Source organism: Pagrus pagrus, assembly GCF_965226575.1.
Source record: "Pagrus pagrus genome assembly, chromosome: 15".
Classification (NCBI taxonomy): domain Eukaryota; kingdom Metazoa; phylum Chordata; class Actinopteri; order Spariformes; family Sparidae; genus Pagrus; species Pagrus pagrus.
The window spans coordinates 21232733-21258001 of record NC_140199.1 but is presented as its reverse complement, the minus strand read 5'-3'; the positions used below and the strand labels follow the sequence as shown (position 1 = coordinate 21258001).

The window sequence follows — 25269 nt, the reverse complement described above, 5'->3', positions numbered from 1 at the left end:
GAAGAAGACAATCCACACAGCTGCTCACACAGTCCCTTTCATCTTTTTCTTCTGATTGCAGCTTGTGCTCCTCTCCTCTAGCATTAAGTGTTTGCTGCAAGCTGCGGGGGGGGGAGGTTCAAGGTGTATTTTTTGTCAGAGCTGGTCCACAAAGTCCGTCTCCTCTCTCCTGGTTCACCATCATGGTGTCAGTGGCAAATTTTCCCTGCAGGGACTGTCATTATTCCCTTGTCGAAATCCCTCCAAATGTCAGTATATTATCCATAACAGTCCTTTTTGAGTGCATGGTGTTTATGTGTCATGCTTTTCAAAAGCATCTTGCTGCAGTGCCTGTAATACTTGTGTGTGGGTGTGTTACGTATTTTCCCTTTCCTTTCATCATCTCCACAGAACTTCTTTCAAATCATCAGTAACCTCTTGGAGGAGGAAAATAAGGAGAAATGGGAGGACGCGCAAAAGGTAAGCATGTTGCTGCACACTTAGTAAATAATTCACTTTGCTGCACGAGTGCTGCGCGTCTCAAGAATCGACTCCAGGCATGTTTGCAGTTGCTCCATCCGAATAGCACAGATGAAGAAAAGTCAGGTTAGTGTTGAGACAGTGTTATACATGCACGTATCACTGTGAGAGGTCTTTGGGCAGGTGAGACATCTGGCCTCATTTAGAGAGCTAGTTCCCCAATGCACCACTTGGTGGCAGCAGCACTGCCACAGAGACTGTCCAAGTATTAACACTGCAGGACTCACCCAGCTCATACTGATCATGGCAACCAGTGTGATGAGACCATTAGTTCAGCTGAATTTTATAACAGGAATAAACACGTTAGACTTGTCCTTGCTTGTGCCACAGGAGCCTCCCCTGTGTGCCTCGACATTGTAAGGAGGCTCGATCAAATGGAGAAGCAGTATAATAGTCTCAGTCCAACACAAACAGACTGCATTACTGCTGTTTGAATACAGAACAGTCCACTTTTTCAACAGTGTGTTTATCCACGATGATTTGCTTCGGGCCATGTCCTCTGTCGGACACATCTCTCAGCTCGAGAGGTGGCAACTATCGTTTTCAAAACCACCACTGGTGTCTGAGACAACCTGAACCCTGAAATCACGCACATCCAGACTCTGACTGAGATACCATCTGTGATGACTGCGAGTCTGCAGAGGGCATCTGCTCCGTTGTCACCTTCACTGGTGAATTGACTTAAATTAGGTATCACCAGCGCTGACACTCGACTGATACGGCATCTTAAAATCAGTCTGATCTATTTTTTTTGTCCCTGTTACTCCACGCCTGGCTTCAGGTGGAATAGAAAGGGGAATGCAGGCAATTCAAACTCTGCCATGAGTGCCAGTCCTGAGTGTCTCCACGGGCAGTAATTAGGTGTTTACTCGCTGCAGCTTTGGTTTGGCAGGCCCCAAAGGTAGGTTGTCGGTGAGAGGCGCTCACAAATAAGCAGTTTCGTCAGTATGGATGCGTCAGAGATAGAGACAGGCAGATTGGGGAAATATAGGAATAGGAAAAGTTGTCTCTGTGATTGAACACCCAGAAGAGATATGTGTTAATTATTTCTGTAGTTATTAATGTGCCTGTCTTAAGAAGGGCTGCTTCTCCACCGTGAGCACATTGGCTAAGCGACGTCGCCTGATTTCATCGGACGATGCTTGGGCTTCACAGTTATCAATTTTTCTCACTTGCCTTCTCTTGCATTAATGAGCTCAGATTTTACACAGCACCCACACACTGCGTGCTGTGGACATTGAAAACACTCACATGAAACACCTCACTATGAGGTTTTTTCGCTGGCTGCAGAGTTGGCTCTGTGCGGAGATCACTATATATTCACCTCCTGTCACTGTTACCATGGCAAGCAAAGGAAGAGCTCTGTCTACAGAAGCTCCACTGCAGCCATTTCCCTGCGCTGCCTTCACATCTCATGGTTGCCATGGAGACCGGCCGAATGAGCATGACTGCACTGTGCGTCAGACATGCCGGAAGGGGCGACGTGATGTGCTTTTCTCCCCCACTATGGCTTTCACTCTGCTGTGTCAGAGGCTCTCGACTTCAGCATCACTGATCCGCTTGCCGGGCTTAGCAGCGGCACATGTAGGGGCATGTGCAAACACACAGAGCCACAAGGTGTTACCGAGGAGGGAAATACCTGCCTCAGGTGTTTGTTGAATACCAAGAGTGAGGTGCTAATTGCTTAATGCCACTCAAAAGGCCTTTCTAATTGCTTGACATCATCACTGTGTGCTCACACTTTTGTTGGAGCCCTGCAATAATATTTGTATAATTTGACACATTTCTCGAGCAATGTGACATTTTCAAATGTTACAGCATTGTTCTGTGGCAACTGTGTGAGAGTCTGGCATAAATGTCACCATGTATGGCACAGCTACACAGTCCTACAAACTGTATTCACTATATCCCAGTCAAAGGACAAAACTGCTGGACCCCAAATCAAAGCCTCTTATTAGATCTGACCCATCACCACTCAATTGGCAGCCAGGACCTCGGTCCAATCTTTTGAAGGTCATTTATTGGATTAGCGTGCCTTTGATTTATAGACTTGGGGGAAAAGAGCTGACCTGACCAGCAGCATTACTGGTCGGGCCACGGAGCTGTCCGCGGTGCTGAATTCCTGGCTCTGCGTTCTCTCACTGAGCCCTGATGTCCGTGAAGCATCGCATGAACCCGGGCGATCACCCTTGACTTGGCAGAGCCTTTTAGACGAGAAGCCAACCAACAACTGTGTGTGTAAACTGGCTGGTTACAGCTCTGATGCTTATGTCACATGGATGGTTCAATTAGGGCTGCCACTACATGTATATGTCAACAATTTTCAGGATTAATCAACTCATCCTTTGAGCTATTAAGTATGTTAATGTCCCATTAGAATTTAGCAGAACTCAAGGTTAAATATGCAAGTTGCTTATTTTGTTCAATCAATCCAAAAAACATTTAAAGATAATTTCTCAAATCTTTTTATTTGAGAAATCATTTTTTGCCAGTTTTGCTTTTAAAAGGACTTATACAATTAATCAGTTATCAAAATGGTTGCAGGTTTTCATTTCCATTGATTAAAAAAGTCATGAGTTATATGTCAGACATGTCAGAATTTCATGCATACAAGAAATTTTAAAATGAACCTAAAGATCTTTAACTTTCTCAAACTTTCTTCTCATGCATTTTTTCTTTTTCCTATATTCTGATTTTGCTTTGTCATTGCTTTACTGTTTATGAAGCTATTACATTTTCTAACATTTTTTACAGCTTTAACATTTAACTATGTAACTGAAGCTTATTTCCTTCTATGCATTCATGACCTGCTTCTTTTATTTGCTGTCTCTTTCTAGTTTTATTTCATGCTCCACACACACTTTGTCCAGCCATAGTGACTCCTGCTTCAATTGTGAAAAATCAAAAGTCTCTTCTCGTCTGTTTTTATCTTGTCCAGATTTATCCCGGAGCGGTGGAGCTCATGCAGGTCATTGAGGAATTCATCCACATCGTCGGATTGGGCATGAAGGATTTCCACAATGCCTATTTGATGACTGGGAACTTGGGTAAGAATCAGCCTACTTTTTCTTCCCAGCCCCGCAGCCGCTGAGGTCGTTTCGCCATTTATTTCTGCTTGACATGGACACATAATCCCTGAGCTCTGCTGACTCCTCGTGTCAATTTCCCCACCATCATTAATTTAGGATAAATGGCGCGTGGTAAGGGTGGGGGAGTAAAATTACTGCAAATCAATAATGTTAATTAAAACTGAGCTTGTGGTCTTAATGTGCTAAATTCCTATGAAAACACTTAACACCCAATCCAAAATCAAGAGCGTGCAGTGAAGGAACCCCCGCAAGAGGAGAGCACTTCTTTAACTGGAGCTATAAAGAAAATATGCACACAGCACCTCTGTAACATAATATATTTTTATACTCTACTGACATTTTATTCCAGGGAATACAAGCTGCCTAAATGGTTTTGAAGTAGAAGTATGAAGATAACAGCATTTTTTACTATATTGTTTTCTTAACACGATATACATTTTCTGTACGTCCACAGTTTCAAAGATTTGGCTGCAATAATCAAATAAAGTATTTGTGGCATATTTGAAGTCCCTCTGTCTGATGTTGCAGTGTACTGCAGTCCTTTGAGAAAGACATGATTAGCCAAGCGTACCCTAAAGCATGTTGTGCAGACGCGCAGCAGCATGAAAGAAGATTGTTTGTCAGTTCCTTGCGAGATTAGCAGTTATTTAAAAAAATATGTTGTGGGAGTGTCTGATAAAAGGCTATAAAATTGGAAGTGAAATTACTAGTTATTCTTCGCAGCTGTAATGAGCTTGCTAACATTTTTCTTTCTGCACCACTGATCGTGGTCCAGATTATAACTCCCCCTCTCTGGATAAAAAAAAAGGTCTCTGGATATGAGTGTTTGTGCAGTATTTCTCCTCCATAATGTTCTCGTGGGTTCTCTTTGCTCTTGTCGCACAGCCTCTTGGATGATCTGAGGTCTCTGTGGCATTTCATTTCTTACTCAGCCATAAATGGTGTCTTACTGGAATGGAATAATAGAATTGCGGTCGTGATTTATTCATGGTAGTGAATGTGAGCATGTACAGCTATGCTGGTAGGCGATTCCTCTGGAGGAGTGAGGCTCCTTCCTTGTATTCTTTACAATAGCTAACATTTGACCCACTTTGCAGCAAACACTCGCACTCAGTGGCTTTTTATGGTCGATGATTTCCATAATGATGAATAGGTAGCCCCCAAGAATAGCATACCAAACATGGTACAATGAATGCACCCATCAAAATGCCATTATGAAACACCATGAGAGGCAAAGTAAGTAATGGACACTTGGAAATAAGGCCTGAATGCATCTCATAATGCCAAGCATTAATGACTTCTTTCGTAGACGTGAGAATATTTGTGTGCCCTCCTATTTTATACTTCTTCCAATTTGGCTTAATGGTCGTCGTCGAATATCAATGCCATTCCCTTCTCTTTATGCTCGAAAAAGCATTAACACATGACCCCTGCTACACACACAATGTGCAATCTTTTCTGTGAGACTGACTCTAAATTGACCGTTCAGTCTTTATCCAGATTCATTCAAATTCCTTGAGCAGCAGTGTGTATAGCGTGGTAAAACTTGAATAAGAAGTACTTGACACTTATTATATTAGTAAGCCACGTGACTGTCTGGCCTTCGCTCAAATCTGTGGGAATATGGATTAAAGCATGTCCATCCGTCAGACATGATGTGACAGGAAATCTCTTTGTAAACAAGCGATGATGCGACTCAGCATTGTATTTTAGGGGTTAAAGAAAGCACTGACTGGCATATCTCTTTTTTTAGTTCCATTAGTCTCTATTTAGTTCACATGATATAAAAATGAAATCACACAAACTTAGAAACTTGACAGAAAATGTCTTTATGCTTATTTTTCATCAAAATGATGATGTATGTGTGGTAATGCATTTAACCGGCACCTCATATAAAAATCTTAAAGACTGAGATTATGTTTGGCAATAATACAGTATATATTTTAGTAAATGGGTCAAACTTACAGCAGAGAACATCCGGTAAGCCTTGGTTTCACAAAGGCTATGCCTGTCACACATTTCTGTTATGGCAGTAATGAGGAAACTACTCTATAATCAATGTTAATTTATTAAAAAATAAGTCTTAACTGTGCTGTTTTGTCATGACCGGCAGGTACTGGAATATTTTAAAAACACTGACATTTAATTTTGAAACTATAATTAAAGACTTAGGCATTGGAAGTGCTAAATTAAGTGTGAAGGATGACACACCTGCACAGACCGGATCGCAACATCGAGGTCACAGCTGCTATCAGTTTAAATTATCAGTTTAAATTACACCGCAGAGGAGGGGGGGAATACAACACTAACATTTGACTTCTCATGTAGCAACGATGCCTGAATGAAGGCACATTTAAAGAACAATGAATTTATCATGTGTTAGGTTTGATCAAATGATGTACTTGATGATGTATGTAACTGAATGCAAATCAAAGGCATTGAGAACTTGTTGTGTCTTCCAGTTGTCTTTTTTGCCTGTCAGAGGTCTTCAGGTGTGACTGAAGTCTTCCTGATTACTGCATGCACCTCGGTAATGAGTTGCAGCTGTGTTGGCTCATCAGTTTTATTAATAGGGCAGACCGACCCTCCTTTGTTTCTGACTAATTTGTAGAAATACATAAAACTGGCAAAATCCTTAGTTCAAAAATCCTTAGAAAGTGATTTTTTTTCTTCTGGGGATCCAACAAATGAGGATTCATTGATTGGTATATCGATGATCAATTTGGTCTTTGACTCATCCGGTTTTATGCCAAACTATTTGTGAGAGTTTCTCACAGGTTTTTTTGTTCTGTAGTTCAGATTGGATATTGTTATGGAGGTTTTTTTTTTTGGCATTTGTCCCCAACTGTTTTGGTTTTGTTAGCTTTGCTGCAGCTTCGTTTCCAACTTCAGAGGACTTGGTTGGCTATTGAGCCTTTTGTTTAAGAGGAACCTTTTAGCGCTCTTTGTTGCTGATAAAGTGGACGCAGTAGAAATCCCACTGTTGAGGTGTAGATGAACATTGTCAATATCAGCATACATTTAAAAGTATGATTCAATTTCCTGACTGACTACTTAAATTGTGCAAGAAACATCCAACACTTTTTTTTTTCGAATAAATCAAAGGCTACTCAAAAGAAGACATAGAAAACAAAAAAGATAACTCTGTGAAGATGTGATAAATAAAACATTAAGGTAAAACTGAATCAAGTAAAGATAATAAACAGCAGGAGTGTGTGTACAACCGCAAAACAACAAACAAAAGAAAGAAAGAAAGAAAGAAAGTTACTAATGCTAATCGTTTTCTTCTGTGTGTCTGCTTTCCCAGCCTGAATTAAACACTGACCTGCTGTGTTGGTAGATGGAGGCAAATTCTTCAGCTTTCTCTTTATTACTGGCTATCTGATATCTAAGGACATGAGTGTAAACATAAATATATCTTGCAATTGCTGGAAAAAAAACAACAATTACAATTCCCAGACCGTTTGTAATAATTGGTTGTAATGATTTGTTTTAGCCTTAAGGGTGTATAAGTATTCGAAGAACAGCTCACTACAAATTAATTGAGTGTTTTTTAAAACAAATCAGCAGGGGGGTTGAACGCTGCATGTCAAAAGCATAACCACGTATTACTTTTTTAAACAATTTGGGTCAGTGGGTTTTGACTTACTGTACAAATGTGAGACTGCACAAATGTGATAAATAGTTAACAGTGGAAATAAACTCATTAAATAGATTTTGTTAATGGTTCAGTTTATGTAGATAAACTTTGTGGAATAATGATTAAAAATGTCAAGTGTCATCAATTGTGAGTTGTGATGTAAAACTTATGCAGAGCCAATTATAGAGTTCAGTTAATAGCACTGGTGGGCACACTGTGTTTTTCTTTAGGAGTAGAAATATGTTCAACTTTTCAGCACAAAGCTCTGGGTCGCCCGGCTTTTCCTCATAATAACATATGATGGCACTCGCAGCACGGCTCCATGGGTGTGCCACGCTGTTTTGTCCAGAAAAGGCTTTTCAAAGGTGTTTTTGAAGCGAACACAACTGTAGCGAGTCTCTGTGTGACTGGGGCCTAAGCCTTCCCCATCAAGCATTTCACTTCTGCAGCTTGTAAAGAGAAACAGTGGCTCCTAGCGCTCTTTGTCCCGCGAGATTTCTGTCTCGCACAGTCGAACCCTCCAGAGGAAGTCAGACAAAATCATTAACCATCATGCAATGCACTCAGCAAGACAGCGATTGAAATTGTATGGTTCTGGCTCATCTAAAAGAAGCCTATTGTCCTTTGGTTTGTGTAATGGTTAGTGTTGACTTTTTTATACTCTTGTTTTTCAGTAAACCTCCCCCTTGTCACATTCCCTGAGCCAGTTTGTGACAAACACCTCTTAATAAGACCACGTGAACGCTGAAAGTCCGGCAGGATTGTGATCATTTTGGCGATGCAGGACCGAAGCAGGCAGATTCCTGAAGCAGCTTTTTGTAAAAATCCGAGCACTGTAGGGCCTTCTGGCTTTTGAGCAATTATCTGAAGATGTGGCAGTAATGAGCTGCCTCTGGCTATAATCAAGCAGAACCTTACTGGCTGCTGGTGGAAAAATATAAAGGTCTTGAAGGGAGACATTTTTAGTGAAAGAACCGACTACATGCTTTACCTGTTTGTTGTAAATGCCAAGAAAAAATACTGCTTTTTTTTGTGTTTTCAAATTTGCCGTTGTATTGCAAGAATGTGTCTCGCAGACATCGGGTTTTTATACAAAAGGTGCATTTATTTAGTCGTATTTTGTTGTTTATTTGGAAAATAGTCAAAACTCTATTTTGACAATACATGACTAGGACATGGACACAGGGTTTTCAGGATAATTATTTCACCCCTGGACACAGCACAGGCGTTGGTAGCTGGCCACACAGTAATTTGAGCTCTCACCACAGTGGCCCTTTTGATTAAAGGAATGGAAAGTTTTGTGGATCCATCGGTGGAAGCCAAGTGGAGAGCATCTGGCTGAGTAAGATATTGCGGCATCATTTCGTCACTAATTTATGGCAGCCTCTTGACACCTAGATAAATACTGGCTGTCACCGGTGCATCGTCCTCTGTCCTCCCACTTTTAGTCAAATAACCTTGATTGCAAAAGGCTCTCCACTCCGGCAACTTATCCTCTCTCCTTACAAGCAAACACTTGGAGGACAAAGTGAAGCATGGGACATGTTAGAAAATTAAACAACGCTTTGAAGGTGAAATGCATCATGTGCGTTTGACATTTTCGTTCTGGCTGTCTATTGTGAGGCTGTACTTCACGGTCGAGAGAATATTTTGACATTAATAGTGATTAATTGCAATTACACACACACACACAATGGCTCCAAATGCGCCTTAATTTATTTTCCATGCAAAATGTTTGTGTTGTCTGACTTCAACAGTTTACTTAATACTGAACCTCTCATGAGCGCATTCAGATGTAATGAGCAATGCTATAATTCCCTCTTATGAAAATGAGCCATGCAGAATGCACCGAATCGCTGTTCAGAGGCATCGCAATCCTAACTGATCACTTTATTTATGCTGTCTGGCTCCATCAGGCAAGTGCAAAGCCCCATTTACCTGCAGAATTACCCAGAACTCTGAAAGACGGTCTTCCTAGCACCCTGTTGTGTTTCACAGTGCGCCCCACGACTAAAATCCCCAACACACACACACACACACACTCTCTTACCACTCCTGCTCCCAACATCTGGCGCTGTGAACAGGCCTTTTTTGCAAATTCCGGGTCTCGTGGCGCTCTGTGATTTCATGCCCGCTGCTGGATCATCCGAATCACACAGACACACCTTCTGTCACAGATTTCACTCAAACATGGCGTCTTGCCAGCATTCAAATTGTATTATTGGCAGAGCACAAGGAACAATAGAGCTTTTTTGCATCAATGGTAGGATTAGCCTCAGATTCCCCCTCGCTGAAGCACCACCTGACCGGGACTGGATGTGATACCAGGTAGAGAACAGTGCAGCTTTATTTTCCCCTTGTAATGCTGAGGCCTTTTCAGTTGATCCTGGGAATTTTCCTTGTCGTCGCCTTAGTGCACGGACCAGCCTTTTATGGCACCTCAGCGGGAGGCGAGAGAAGAATAGAGTGATTAAGGTGATTACCTGTCTACCGGTTGTCAGGTGCCAGTTCTTTGATTGTGCATTATGTGGTAAATGTGTACATGAAAGCACTAACAACCTATTTAGGGGTTTCTTTGACATTTAAATTGTCTGCTTATTCAAAGTATTCTTGGAAAAATGTTGACCTGTCATCCTTAAACATTACTGATGCAAACAAATCTTTAACAGCGTCTGGACACATCGGTAACAAGAAGTCATTGTTGTGTGGTTTTAGCGAGAGTATTTAAAGATGTGCCTCTCAATTTGGCAGTGATTGCAGGCTTCAGTCCTGTGATTTGACTCTTTGGGTTTATATTTGGAATACAGATTTGCCTTTAAAGAGCAGATGGGTTGTTGCACAACCTCTGGAAGATGAAAGTTTTCAGCTCCGTTGTGCTCACCTGATCTGAAGTGTTCAAGATTTAGCAGGTGAACACAGGTAACAAGATATGCTCTTCCCAGAGTGATGTAATATTGCACTAAGAGTGCAATGTTACATCATTTTTAGGGCGTAAACTAGACGTGGAAAGCAGAGTGAAACTTCTCAGCTGCTACACAGCTGGAAAGTCAAGCTTTGATTTATATTAATAGGTTGTAAAGATGGAAAATTCACTCATATGGTAGCTTTGAAAACTCCTCCCATCAGTGCAATGTTAAGAAATGTCTGTTTTATTAGGTACTTGAAGCTACAGCGAGCATCTGGTTAGCTTAGCATAGCATTAAGGCTGTCTCTGACTGAAGCAACTGCTCTCAGCCCCATTTTTAAGTTACAGTTTGTTAAAATAAATAAAGATTTAACATGGTCATTATGGACAAGTTGTACATATTTTTTTAACCTTTTAGCAGATCCAAACTAGCTGTTTCCAGTCCTCATGAAAACTAACTAGATGCTGGCATCAGGTTGCGTCATGATATTCACAATTCAACCACGAAAAATACCAATAAAATGGCTCAGTATTAACAAGACCATAAGCTGGACACAGCTACAAAAGCACACAAAAAGGTACAAAAACAGTTCCACACGATGTCTCTGTTATTCCCCTCTTGAAGAAAAGTTTGTTATTGACCAGTTTGATGTCATTTGACATTTGTTCCAGGCAACAAATATGTATATTTTCAGATCAGTCTGAAATGATGCTAATGTGCAGTATCTATGCAGCAAAAATGAACACTTGTTGTGAACACACAACAAATGCATACATATGGAAGTACAAAAAAACAAGCATGCATCTATACGTGTGTGTTCCATACTTCAGTTCACACTGAATGTATGACCCGTGTGTACAAGACAGAAAAAACATGTGACGGAGAATTTTTCATCACAGGACAACTTTTTGATAAATTGAAGAGGGTTGATTCTCCATGAGACAAACTCATAAATACTCTAAAGTCTATTGATCATCAGTATTTCTCCGTTGGTCTGTGTGTTTGAATTCTGCAGTGGCCAGCATCCAGAGACTTCCCGCAGTGTCTGTGATGACTGACATCAACTTCCCCATGAAGGGTCGTAAAGGCATGGTTGACTGGGCCAGGAACTCCGAAGATAAAGTGGTCATCCCAAAGGGCCTCTTTGTTTCCCAGTCAGCAGGTATGTGACTGATTGTGTCTCACAGAGCTACTTCTACTTCGAGTCCAACGCATATTTCTTTAGAACTCCAACATGCACTGTCTTCATGTACAGACTTTATGTTTGTAAAGTTTATTCCAGTATGAAACTATAAAGAGGAAAGTGAAGTAGAAACGAGGATAAATGCATAGTGAAGAGACATTGATGGATTCATGAGCACTGCTGAGCAATGGGAAACAAGTATCTTGACATCTCAGCAAAAGCAGAATGACTTTAGTTGAATTGCTTTGTCTGAAAACTCACAATAGACTTTCACACAGATGCATCGGTCATCTGCCAAAGGTATTTTCTTTATGTTTTATGCTACATCACCCCTTGTTTTGGGAAATAATGCTACAAGCCTTCGAACAAAGCCAGTCTGCTTGCCTGCGCTTGTTCAGTCAATGAGTTTTCCATTGACGCAGCATTTTCAGCATCCTTTCAAACACTGCCAGTCGCCACTGTATATCCAGAGCCAGACAATTTGGTTAATTGGTGTAATCAGTCTTATCTGGAATATATCAAAGATAACAAAACAAGGGATTGATTGGAAATCTGTGCCTAATCCCAGCCACTCTAATTTGGACGGTGTAAGAAGCTGATTCAACTGGAGACTTTAGCACTTCTCTTACTGGAGTCAACAAAGTCTGTGGGAAAAAGTTGCGAAAAGTGCCCCTTGTTAAAATAAATAAATAAATAATCATTTTCTTTTAAAGTGTTATTGGCAGAAGCTGCTTTGGCACTGCAAACTTGCAGGTTTGCTCGAGCCAAGTGTTACTCCAAATCAAGACTTTCCTTTAAATTAAGAAAATTCACCAAGTTATTGGATGGCAGAACTTACTGTATTTTATATAATATACAGTATGGACATTTTGAATGTCTGGCAACAAGTTCCAGTTGCATAATGAGGTCTGGTGATACTGTGAAAAAGAAAGTCTATCACTATAAAAACCAGACAATGGTGTGAATTGTTCATTTCTCCCTTTAGATATGGAAGGATCGCCTGTCTTCATTTTGGGAACAGTTCTCTACAAGACTCTTGGACTCATGCTACCTTCACCAAAGTAAGTGCAGCGTGTCTCCCTGTCTGTATTTTCTGGTCTGCTGGCAAGAGGAAATATGAGGCAGATTTAATCCTTTGGAAGCAGCCGAGGTGTCCTTTTTTATTCAGAGCAGTAGATCAAGTCTTAAAAACAGGCGGCGCCTGACTCCAATGTCCCTGAATTAATCCTCTTCAAAGACATGGAATTCAAAGTTTCCATGGAGAAAGAGAATACCAGATACTCTCTCTGTACTGATTTTAATGTACATGCTGTTTTAAGTCAAAGTTGATGGCTTTAAAGATACTTATTATAATAAGGTCATTCCAGCCAACTCAGCCAGAATCGAGAACATTTTCCAGTTCATGTCATTGACTATCTCATGTAAAAACGTCTGATAAATGAATGGGACCTTACAAAATCCTTTGACTGTACACTTTTAGTTATCTTTTTTTTTTTATGTTTGGCCCTCAGAGCAAAATTGTATTCTTTATGCGATTATTTTTATATGCATTCTAAGCCTCACAGATTACTTATTTTTTACTGCATTGGTTCGGAATTTGTCCTGAACATCCAAGAAAACCCTGAGGATAATTTGCAACATGTACACGTTTAAAAAGCTGTTGCAGGATGTTTGCAGTGATCAAGTTAATAACAATAATTCAATTTTACCCAGATGAAAAACCTTTATTTTGAAATTTTCTGAAAATATTTTTAAAAAATAAAACATTTTAAAGAAAGCCCATATCATGAACTGGGAGGGCCTCTGTGAGTCTGGATCGGATTCTTCTAATCTTGATGAAAACAAACACCACATTCATATCCAAAACTTTGAGAAATTAGTGTGTTTGTGTTGACTCTAATTTAGCAAATGAAACACATTCACTGTAGCATGGAATATGGAGTTAATTAAGGATGACATTAGTGTCTGGAAAAGCAGTGGGTTGTCCCGCACAAACACCTGGTGTCAGACCCCAATCAACAAGTCCCTGGCACCACCGTCCCAAGGACAGAGCGGTCATACCATGACCGGCCAGGCCAGCTGTCACAGGTGGAGCAGCAGCCCTCTGTGCACATGTGGAGATGAGCTCATATTGGGACATTGAAGCTCGCCCTCTCCAGACTTACAGGAGGATAAGCAGATCAAGTGGACACTGTTAAAAGCTGAATCCAATTGCCTGGACTTCACTGCGCTTGCAGACTTTGCAGACGTTTTCCAGGGAAGTGTGTGAGTGCCGAGGGCTGTCCAAACCCACAATTCAACCAGTTTGCAAGGGCCCTCAAAGGGATTTTAAGCAGACTTCTAGAGATTTTGCTTGGAGGCAAGACTTGAGATTTAATTACTCAACAAAAAACAGAAATTCTCATAAATGTGTAAAACAATTACTTCTAAAATGTTACATGAATTATGTAGGCCTATTTAATATTCAGCCACATCATGATACAGAAATGTATAGCAGCAGAGGCTGTAGATTGAATCAAAATGAATTGTATTATTGTAGCATTAAGGCCTGTCTATGAGCGGTCTCGCAGTCTTGCACCCTCGCAGACTTTACGTGATGACGGTGAACGTGTCACAGTACATGTGACGGAAGTCTGCAAGGGCGAAGTTGTGGCGGTGAAAATTTGGATTTAGCCGAAGACTTGAGGAGATTTTCCATTTGCCAAATTTTAAGCTTGTGAAGTTTCGAAGAGGAAAATAACTTTTTTGTCGCCAAATGTCAAAAGTCGCTCAGTGCACTTAAAGTGGAGAGCTGAAAAACGAATCCATTTACTCCATTGATTTCCATTTTAAAATAACTGACTTGTACCGTACGAAACAGTCGGATAAAAATATTCTCCGCTTGAGTGGTGCTGGTAGGACGGTGGGCTGCTGCAGTATCACCTCTACTTTCCTTTGTGAAGTTGTCAGTTTTCTTCCTAGTGGGAGGCGCTCATAGATTTCAGCTTCTAATAAAACAAAATTTCTGTCAGCTATACAATAGCTGGAGATGGTTTTTGAGACAGAACTATAGCCAGATTTTAAAAGCGAAGGACACAAAGAAACATCTTGTTCGTCTAGGCCGAGCCTTTGATTTGTACTCTGCTTGCTGGTCTGCTTGGATGTTTTGAGCACCATTACTGGCAAACATCCTGTATGGCTGCTTTGACATCTAATGGGCAGCTTTTTCTATCATCCTGTTATTGAGTGTTTGATATATGTATTCAAAACAAGCCGCACGAGAGAAGAAAAACATACATGACTAGTTTAGAAATTAATTCAAAGAATGTGCTGTATGAATTTAAAATTATTACTTTGCCAGCAGAGAGGACGTTTGAATTCAAAATATGTGCACATAATCTTCTCCGAAACCCTAAATCAGGTTTTCATACCAGCGTTCCTTATAGAGCCGACATAAGTCTCACAGACTCTGCACTTAAACCTAATCCTTAAGTGTTAATGCTTCTTCACGGAGCATAAAAAAGAGACCTCAGGTGTTTGAAGTAAAACCAGAGTTAAGGCTTTCTACACTGGAAATGTTGTCTGATGCTCATCCTTTCTACCCATAAGCTCCATGTAACATTTAAAGGGATGTACAGTATGCTAATGCAGTTAAGCTCACATATTAAATGTGAGCTTCTACCGTGCATTATGTAAAAGAATGAGGTAGATTGCATTTTACCCTTAATTTAACTCATTACAAAGCCAAGAAACTGTATTCATTTTCTGACATTTGTGTGATTTTGTTTGACTCAGGAACCACACAGTCGTGAACTCCAAGGTCATCGCTGTGACTGTGAGACCTGAGCCCAAGGCAACCGAGTCCCACCTGGAGATTGAACTGGCCCACCTGGCAAATGTAAGAAAAATGTATTGCATAGATCAACAGATAAAGATTTTGTTTGGACCTATGAATAATGCAGTAAAAGATTAAAGGCTCCTTCTTTTTTAAACTCTTGAAAGAGTTCTTTGTCTGTTGTCTGAATGTTCGACAATGACCACAGCACATATCAGCACCCATTAGCCAACGCACAATGGCGGTTAATTGGCTCCATAATTAATTTGCAAGCATCCGGTGTCAGGAGAGTGCGCTGCAGTCAGATAATTACATGGACAATCCCTTTTATGATTCAGCCCTTTTATTCATCGTGGAGATAAAGTGCATCTCAGTCTGAACGTGTCAGCAAGTGTGTGTGTGTGTGTGTCTGAAGGAACACATGTTCAAAAGCTCTACATAGAAGGACTGATGTGCAGTTAATTTATAATGATGATGACGATTATAATGATCAGTTATCATCATCATTTTCCTGATAAACATTTTGTCCTTTTCCTGCCTTCCAGGGAACGATGAACCCTTACTGTGCACTGTGGGACAGCACCATCATGTAAGTGGGCATGCACTTTCACTCTTCTAACTCTGTTTCTGTGTTGTTTGGATTCGTGGGTCTTGTTGTCAGTTACCGTTATAAATATCAAGGTAACAGTGTGTTATTATTAGGAGAACACACTTGCTTAATTACTTTCCTGTTACATCTCTGATATTGGGGTAGTGTGCATTGTTCCTTCGTCTTCAAAAATCGGGAATTTCTCTTGGGCACATCTTTGCAAAGAAGCATGAAAACCCAAAGCAAGAGAGCTGGTGAATAAAACCTGCAATGCTAAATTATGCATTGAACTCTCATCAGGGGGTGGACAAAATAAAGGAATACCTTTTGATATCGAATAGCCCTCTACAAAAGACAAAGAAAAACACAGGCATCGGTGAAACTTTAGGTGTTTATGCTTCAGCCAGTTGTTGCTCAGTTTGTGGAGGTTGTCAGTGTCTTCGGCATCTGACTCAATGTTTGTCTGGTTCTACAGTTGCAGTTGTTGAGCGTATGCCGTCATGATTTCGTCAAGACTCCAATGCAGACACAATATGACTCACTCATGAGTCATAAGTTCACTTCTGTAAATTGTAGAGATATTCGTATAACTGAGTGGTACTGCACAGAATGTTTAATTAAAAAACAATTAGCAGTGTGTGGCGTGTTCAACTGACATCTCAAAAATACTAATTTTTCAAGCGAGCGCTGATAAGGAAACTTGCAGTCAGGCCAGACAGTGATTGCCTGAAGTGCCGGAGCATCAGCCGCAAGTACTGCAGAATTATGTAACGTAGCGAGGTGAAAACTCCTTAAAATCACGAGGACATATGCAAAACACAGCTGCAAAAAAGAAACACAAGCAGCAGAGACTAAAGCCTTATGACAACAAGACTTAGGCATCAGAGGCATCACAAAGAAAGTAATTGTATAAGGTTGCATTACACTGTGTTGTAATGTGTTGTGATTATTCTGTCCACGTCCTATACACTCGCACAACCAATTAATGCTTTTCTGAAATCTTTATCGCCTGCTATACATACCCTCTATCATTGCGGTTGTTTTGGCTGAGTCTGATGTTTTGATGCTGTTGAAGGGGATTTAATATCACCTTGTTTGCAGTGCAATGATTTTTGGTTTGACAGCGGTGTTCTCGTCAGTGTCACTTGATTAACACCGAAGTTACTGGAGCATTTCTGCTTGGAGAAGGTCAACGTGCCTTGCTCCATTGCAGTGAGGCCCGTTTGTTGCTTTAGCTGAGAGGCAGCTATTCACTAATTACACCAAAATAGGAAGCTGTAGCTGTTGAATTATTAACAGTCATAAGCCTTAAAGTTTTCATTAGAGCAAACCCTATTTTTTAATACTATTTCTACATTTCAACAATTCTTGAGCAATTGTCTTTGCACGCTGTAATTGTCTTCCTATTTATAGCAGTTTTAATTGTCACTGGGCTGCTTTTCCTGTTTGGGGTTCAAATTGCACACACAACGATGCATGCACACATTAGAAGTGACACAGACGACAAGTTCTGTTGAATGCGGGGAGTCCTCTCAGCCCATGTTTTGTTTGGGTGAGCTGTAAACAAACACAATAATCGCTCTCCCTCTGTTGCATTCCTGATAAAGCACAGTAGCTTCTCAAGGATAGTTTGCTTCCCCCAATGGTCAATAAGTGTCTCTTTCATATGCAACTTGGGGACCAGTGTTATTAGTAACCACAGGTGTCATCAAATCAGCCAAGACTGAAATTACAATCTTTCTAATTTCAAGATTAATTGCTGACTGGTAACTGAATCAGTATATCTAATATTTTTCTAAAACAGACTAGCATGTTACAACACAGCCCTCCAGTATATCAATGCTAATTATTTAATGCATTTTGATGTGTAATTAAAGTTTGATGAGCATTTACCAAAAGAATTAGGACCTTAGTTTTGTTTTATTAATGGCAACCTGACAGCAGCTGTGGGTAACCCAGCTTAGGCAAAAGCTTATATGAGGTTGTTATTTTAGCATGTGAATTGTCCTCTATCATGGTATTTGAGGGCAACTGGTCTATTTTTGAACAGCAATGATACAACTGGGACAACTCTGCTCCATTCTCTTTCTCTGACTTTCACAAACCAAGTGTTTCACATCAGTTTTTATTTGTCTGATCCACACCAAGTCATTTCAATCAGAGCACCACAGAATGACTCCATGGTACGATTATCGTGTTCATTTCAAACAGTTGGCCCGTCCTTTAACACAGTAGCGGCCACTCTCAGCACTCATCGAGGGGGTAATGCGCCATCTGTCAGCCATGTTGGTTGAAGCTGAATAAGAGTGCTCACTGTAACAATGAGCAGAATGAAATTGTTGTTCACAAGTGGAGAACCGTGTCCTCTGCGCTGCCCGTCGCACCAACTCATTGTGGTCCAGATACAGAAGTGTGAATACTGAGCTGAACAGTGGAGGCAGCAGCAGTGACAGCCGCGGGGCTGAGACAGCTGTCACACCTGAGTCTCTGCTGCTTATGTGACAACAAGAAGAAAAACTGCTGTGATTTGTCTTTTTATGTAAGCGACTGGGCGGACCAAAGATGCTGGAAATCACAACAAAGCTGAAGCTTGATGTTGTGATAGACTCCACACTTTCTGGAGTTACTTTCAGGCTCTCTGTGTCCTTTTGCCCGTATTTTTGCTTCAAAAAGTGAACCGACTGGGTGCATTTTTAATGAGGCTGTTAAATCTTAATAACTGCAAAACTAGAGAAATGTATTGTTCTGTTTTGGAGAAAGGGAGAGGAGAAGTAATGAGAGGCAGCAAGCGACTGTTCTGTTTTTATTTGTGAATCAAAGCACTGGTTTAATGAGAATAATCTGATATATTATAATGTGTTAAATTAGGGGAAGTAGGCCAGCAAAAGATTTCTGAGAAACAATCAAATGGCACAAAATTCTTTCTCACCAGTATATTAACACTTGTAGACTACAAGATCCCCTTTATTATATACAGTATCTTCATACTAAGTACATTTACTCAACTACTGTTGTGTAAAAAGTACAATTTTAAGGTACGTGTACTTGTAATTCACATGTGTAGGTCAATCTCATGCATTTTATACTTCTTCCCCATTACATTTCAGAAGAAAATGCAATAATTTCTACCTTTTACTTTTACTACATTTATCAGACAACTATAATTTTTTATATATGTACTGAATGTAACATTTTCAAAGGAGATAAAAGATTTAGCTTGAATACTTTTTCCCTTGCACTTAAAGAAAGGGTTAGGGGTTAGGGTTAACCCACAAGAAAAAATATCATCTGTTCTGTAATAAACTTCACCCTGAGCTTTTTTGTAAGACACTCAATGCTATGTTTTAAAGGTTTTCTTATAAGAAAAAAAAAGAGGTATTTGTAAGTTGTGACTCGTTCAACCACCTTTTCATTCTAAGTAACGATCTGCTAAGCACCATCATCTGCATTCTTCGACCTTGAGAGGCACATCCTTTTAGTTTTGTCAGCACTGAGTACTCAATCTACAATCTCAATTTACAAAGATTCCTCTAGACAAGATAAAAACAGCAGATCATCTATCACACACTCGCTAACGACGAGGCAGAACCATACATAATACTGTTATAAATAAAAACTAAGGGCAGGCTATTGTACAGAATCATATTGCACCTTTTAAAAAAAGACAGTTTAGGATATAGATGTAGGGTTGTTGCAAACACTAAGCAGCATCATATTGTATAAATATATTGAAATGAGCTCCAACTACACTATTAAAATGCTATGTTAATGTTATGCATCACTAATAATAATTTAATTGCATATTTAAATACAGTTTTAATTGTAATTGACTTTTCAATTTCAACTTCAGTTTATTTAAAATGCACATCACATAGAGAGTCTCTGTACACTTTAATAAAAACGGCAAAACAGTTAGTAAAAACAGCAAAACATAGTGTTACATGTCAAAGAAATATACAATATAACATATAAAAAAAACAGTAACAATACAGCAGAGCTTTTTCTGCTTCATTTTGACAAGTGTTTAAAGGTGCAATACGTAAGGATTTGCCAGCCAGGGTGCAAATAGGGTGCAGCATATCACCACAATAACTGCTTACTGCTGCTATCTGTCGCTACCGTTAGCTAGATTGCTCAGTTAGCAGGGCAGTTAGCGATGATATTAGCTGACTATGCCTGGACTGGGAGCTCGGAGAACTGGGAGAGTATTGGTATTGTTTCCTATCTGATCATCGCTTCCTGAGGGGCACAGTGGTAATACAAGACAGGAGAAGCAGGGGCTAGCCGGTTAGCATGCTAACTCAAGCAGATCTCTGCAACACAATACATAGATGTCTTTGTAATGACGCAAAACTGTCTTCACATTCTGTTGATAAGTTTAGTTAATTTCTCAATTATGTAACCTTACATTCTTACATATTGCACCTTTAAATAACACATTTTTTGTAGAGTTTGTGGGTTTTAAATACAGCTTTGTTACAGAAAATGGTGTGTAATATCGGCTGTAATATGGCAAATTTTAGTTCAGTCAAATGTAACACTACCTTCCAACATTTACATATTGCGCTTTTAAGACAATTTGTTTCCATTTGATCTTCATGTAATTCCTCGCAAGTAAAGTAAACAAAATTATTTTCCTGCCAGAACTAGCGTTGCAGGTTTCAAGTGAGGCAAAGTGAGCCACGCTTCCTGGGATCGTCAAATTTTGACTAGTTTTGTAACCCAGAAAACTGGAGCAAAATGTAGCACCTGGCTGCCACAGTGATTACCTTTAAAGTCATGAGGAAAATAAATGCAATGAAGAATAAAGTAGAGATAAGTTATCATGCTCGTATGCCTTGCTCCATGCGCTGTTAAAAATAAAACGTAAGAGCATTCAGGGAGCCAATATCCTTTTTTTTTTATTCACTCTCAAGTCTGCAGCTCCACAGCACCAAGTGTAAACAGGTCAGATGCATACACTTTTATTACTCTTTCAAATGTCAATATTTTCAGCTATCAAACAAGTCTGAAATTACCAATATCCCACCACTGCGCCAGGGGAAAAATATGAAATGGAACTCAGTGATTTCAGATGTGTTAATGTCCCTGTAGTGTTCAAAGATAAATATTTTGGAGGAATAATGTACCAATAAAATCAAGAGATATGACACTATCTCACACTATCTTGCACTATCTTGGAAATGTTGTATCATTGCATCATGATCATGATTACTTATCAGCCTGTCTAAGCTCTCAGCTCATCTTTCTTTAAATGGGTTTGGGAAGATTATTAATCTCATTTTGAGTATTGTAATCACTTGCATAAATTCTAGCTCTTTAGTTGTTCCAGACTGCCACTAAACTGGCAGAAAAAAAGGAAATTACAGAATGACATTACAAGCTCGTTCTAGCCTTTTGGCTCTCCCCTGCAATTAAAATCCTCTGAATCCTTGTAAAGCAGAGCATGGAAAGCCATATGAGTGTCTCTCAGACTTTTTAATCGCAGATGTTTGAGCATCCCCTCTGAGATTATCCAACAGAGTCTTATAGAGGCCAAACCTTAAACTGAAAAGGACAACCTTCATCATTAAAAGCTTGCCAATGACGTGCCACATCAGGATTAACAGCATCTCAACCTTTCTTTAAACCATCTTCTTACAACACACACCTGTTTCTCACTTTTAAAGATGTATTTCCCCTTGTTTAATCTGTTTGTGTCCTCTCTAAAGCACTCTAATAAATTGTAAATTACACTATTACTCGTTGCTATTGGAAGTATTAAATGTAGCTACCTTTTACGGCGCAGTGTAACCACAAAGATTGCAATCTTTATGGCCAAACATGTATGATACATTTGCCAGAACTACAGTGCTGAAACTGGAAACGGTTGAGATGATTTACTCTGCAGAACATACAAGGCTATATACTAAACAATAACAACCTAAAGGCTGTCATAAAAAGCTGTAGGAGACCCCTGTAATAACAAGACTGAGCAGCAACAAGCACTTTATTAGTGGATTTATCTGCATTGTTTTAAACAGTATAAGTGCTAAACATTGAAGAAATTCATCTTAAAATACAGGATAGTAGAAAAGCTAGAAGAAATCTGAGAGAGATGTAAAAACAAATTCAGGTTTACTTATGACTCATCTCAGTAGCTACATCTCAAATTACTCAGTGCTACACAGTTCGTACCATGAACGTTACCGGGAATACTCTTGTGGAATCAAAGCTTATGAATCATTTACGCATCAAGGTGTGAAAAGCAGCTGTAGCACCTTCAGGTTCAACAAACATCTGGAGATGCTGGATTCGAGCCAAACAGGACACACCAAACACTGCCAGCTACAGTGAATCTAAAGAACCAAGAGAAACCTTTTCTGTAAGATATGGTTCTTGATCACCGTCTTTCAACAATTTTATAATCTAGACACCAGAAGACACATGAGTGCCATTTGATACTCTTGAATATCACCTTTGTTGATGTTCCGTGACGGGAAAAAAAACTAAATCTGGCCCTCCAAGTCAACATCCAGAAACCTATATATATAAACCATGTAGTTTTATAGTAAAAGCACGACATACAGTTAAAGATAAAGATAATTATATTATGCTAATATGCTTCTTGTAACATTCTAGTTGTGTGTGTAAATCTTGATTCATGCTGTAATTATGGTATGCATCTGCACTTTGATCATATTGATCTACTTTACTTGGAGCTTCTTTAGAAGTTCAACAGTACATACACCTGCTGCAGGTGATACATACTTAGAGCACACAATGCACATCTCAAGCTGTATCTTTCAGTCTAAATACACAATATGCAATTTATGAAAGTGAGCGACCCTCAACCAAAATGATGAAAACCAAAGACATGGAGAGGTAGAGTGGTATAATGGGAGTTGTTGTCTTCATTGGTAATCACCATTGCAGATGAAAATCTATCAAAGTAACTCAGGCAGGACGAATGTAACTCAAGGAAGAAGTAATGTCATAAAGTATTCATACGTTCACCAACTTGCTTCTTCACTCTCTGATGTATCATCGAATAATTCCGATAATTCTGATAATTCGAAGTGACACACACCGTTGTCTTGAATAAAATCAGGATTTCTTTGGGTTGGAATATTTATGGAAGGATTTAGCATATGTCAATACGCAACAAAACAAAAAATAAAGCAAATGTACTTTGGCAGTGTTTTAGACATTTTAATGTGGAAATGTTACATTTAGTGTCTAAGTTGTCTTTGATTTTTGGTTCCATCCATCTCTTAAAATTCTGTTGATAGGCTCTCCAATGGTTTCCCTCTTTGACATCAAGCTTGTTTGACATTTTCATATCTGAGATCAGCAGTTGTCAAGCCTTTTCACATCATCGACCCTCAAATAGACACATATCCTCCAAAGACACACACATGATTGGATTTAGTCCAAGGACACCGTGTAGGAAGATTTTTTTGTTGTTTTTAGGTCTGTTTCACGTGAATAGGAAATGTCCTCGCTGCAGATCGGGAGACGATAACGGTGAGAGCGTTGCATTCTTCATTTCTGGTGGATTCATTTAGATTAAATTAAAGCACCTTTGGATTTGCTCTGGACCTCTGCTGGTCCACTTTGAACTGATCTCTGTGAAAGGACGTTGGCAGGCAAAAGAAGTAACAATGTGGGCGATGTTTACAGTAATTGTAAGCTTTGTTCCAGCAAGGACACATGATGGACTGATAAGGACACTAACCATGCATTAGTTGACAGCGGGAGGTATTTCTGTATTTGCGTGTGTGACAGCACAGGATGTGAGTTGGGGCAAATCACATGTACACCCTGAGGTAGTGCATGAAGTAGAATTACAGCTGCAGTGTCATGGCGCTGTGATGACTCAGTGGTGTTACATGCAACGAACAAATGAACAGCTGTGATTGATTTGATTGTGTCGCTTTACTTTTAAACCAAATTGGGTTGAGTCATTTGTGAGAGACCAAATAACCAGCCTGCCTTTCACGTAGAGTAAAAAAAGATTTAAATAAGCTGTGTTAAATTGAACACAAACTGATCTGGACAGGCACAGTTATAGGTCAGCGTAAGGTCACCTAGCTGCAGTGATAATAGGCATAATGGAGCTATTAGCAGGTGCATGACACCTTCACTTTGTATGCACCTGTGGAGTCATTCATGTCCTCACTTTAAAACCAAAACAGCAGGCTCTCTTGCTTGTCTACCTCCTTTTGATGGGTTTTGTCCCACTCAGGATTAATGCATTTTTTTCCTGCTACATAAAAAAATGCATTCGTTTTTCTTTCATCTTCACTCAGTTAACACACGCAGCGTGGCCCACGGGCTGGTATAAATTGCCCGTCATCAAGTGATCCGCAATGGATGTAATAATTTTTCCCAGCGCTGCCCCCGCCCTCCTCTGCCCGTCATTGTGTGTCAGTCTCTCAAGACTTTATAAAATTGCCTAAAGTGCATTGCCTAAGGCACTCTTTAAGCCCCCAGTCCAGTGCCTGGCTAATCTGATGTGGGCATGCGATGCATTAAGAGAGGTTTTTGAATTGTTTTCCCCACGCTACTGAAGAAATAGCATATGGTAGTCTCACATGCATAGCTGACTGACGTGCATAAGAACAACACAGACGTTAAAAAATGCAGCTAAATTTGGTAATTTAGTCTACACGGCTGCTTGTTTATATGGACAACCATGAAGAAGCACAGCTTCACTGTTTGGCTCCTAAGTGCACTACTTGGACATCTGGAAATGTGATGGGTTTAGTAATAAGATCTCTATGCCTGGAGGAACTCAATCTGTCAAAGTTCAGCGAGGAACATAAACCTAATTGGAGTTTGAGAAACTGTCTATCTCTCTGTTTCAGCGAGACGCAAGGGTTTAAATATTGAATATGTCTAAAACTTTGTCGACTTTTTATGTCACTCTGCTGTCACTTATCTTGCATCTTGACACTGAAATGTGTTCAAATTGGAGCACGATCAAATTCTATTTCAATCCTGGAAGTTGTGGCACAAAGTTGTCAATACATCACTGCACGGATAGAAAGTGGTCAACAAAGGGTATATGATGAACGTCACATCATCAGTCTCACTGTGGTTAACATCAACACTGACACTCTGTCTTGGGGACGTTTTATATTCGAAGGCCACCGAGCCCAGATAAGGTCAGACGACACATCAGACATGGCGTACATAAATCCCCAGTCAGGGATGTTCTCCTGTCAGCTTCTCTCACTGGCACAAAAGAGAAGAAAACATCTAGCAAGTCAAAAGTTAGGAACAGATCATGTCAAGGATTGAGTCCTCACCGGGGGGGAAAGGTGGATTCATCGCAAAGTTTTCAAAAACTAGAGGCATCACACATGCTATCAATCTCATCGCAAAAGAGCATGCATTGGAAAGTGGGTTTGCTCCTGAATCTGACAATCATGTTTTGAGAGTAGAACAGCTCTGTACTCAAAAGGCGATCTCATGTGGGCAGCTGTGTAGAAGGGTGTGATGCTTGTTGGTCACCCAGCGACACAGCCTATTTCTCTGTCCTACA

The 25269-nt window shown here is 40.0% G+C and overlaps 1 protein-coding gene across 8 annotated transcripts in view; it reads left to right on the top strand.

The window, feature by feature from the left end:
- The window catches only part of adgrb3 (adhesion G protein-coupled receptor B3), a 122488-nt gene that overhangs the window by 70792 nt on the left and 26427 nt on the right, over positions 1 to 25269 (top strand). For all 8 annotated transcript variants that reach the window (XM_084376164.1, XM_084376166.1, XM_084376162.1 and 5 more), the window contains 6 exons: positions 391 to 459; positions 3458 to 3566; positions 11170 to 11316; positions 12323 to 12398; positions 15112 to 15214; positions 15697 to 15740. In XM_084376164.1, the coding sequence (XP_084232290.1) occupies positions 391 to 459; positions 3458 to 3566; positions 11170 to 11316; positions 12323 to 12398; positions 15112 to 15214; positions 15697 to 15740 (548 nt within the window). The remainder of the gene's footprint in view (positions 1 to 390; positions 460 to 3457; positions 3567 to 11169; positions 11317 to 12322; positions 12399 to 15111; positions 15215 to 15696; positions 15741 to 25269) is intronic.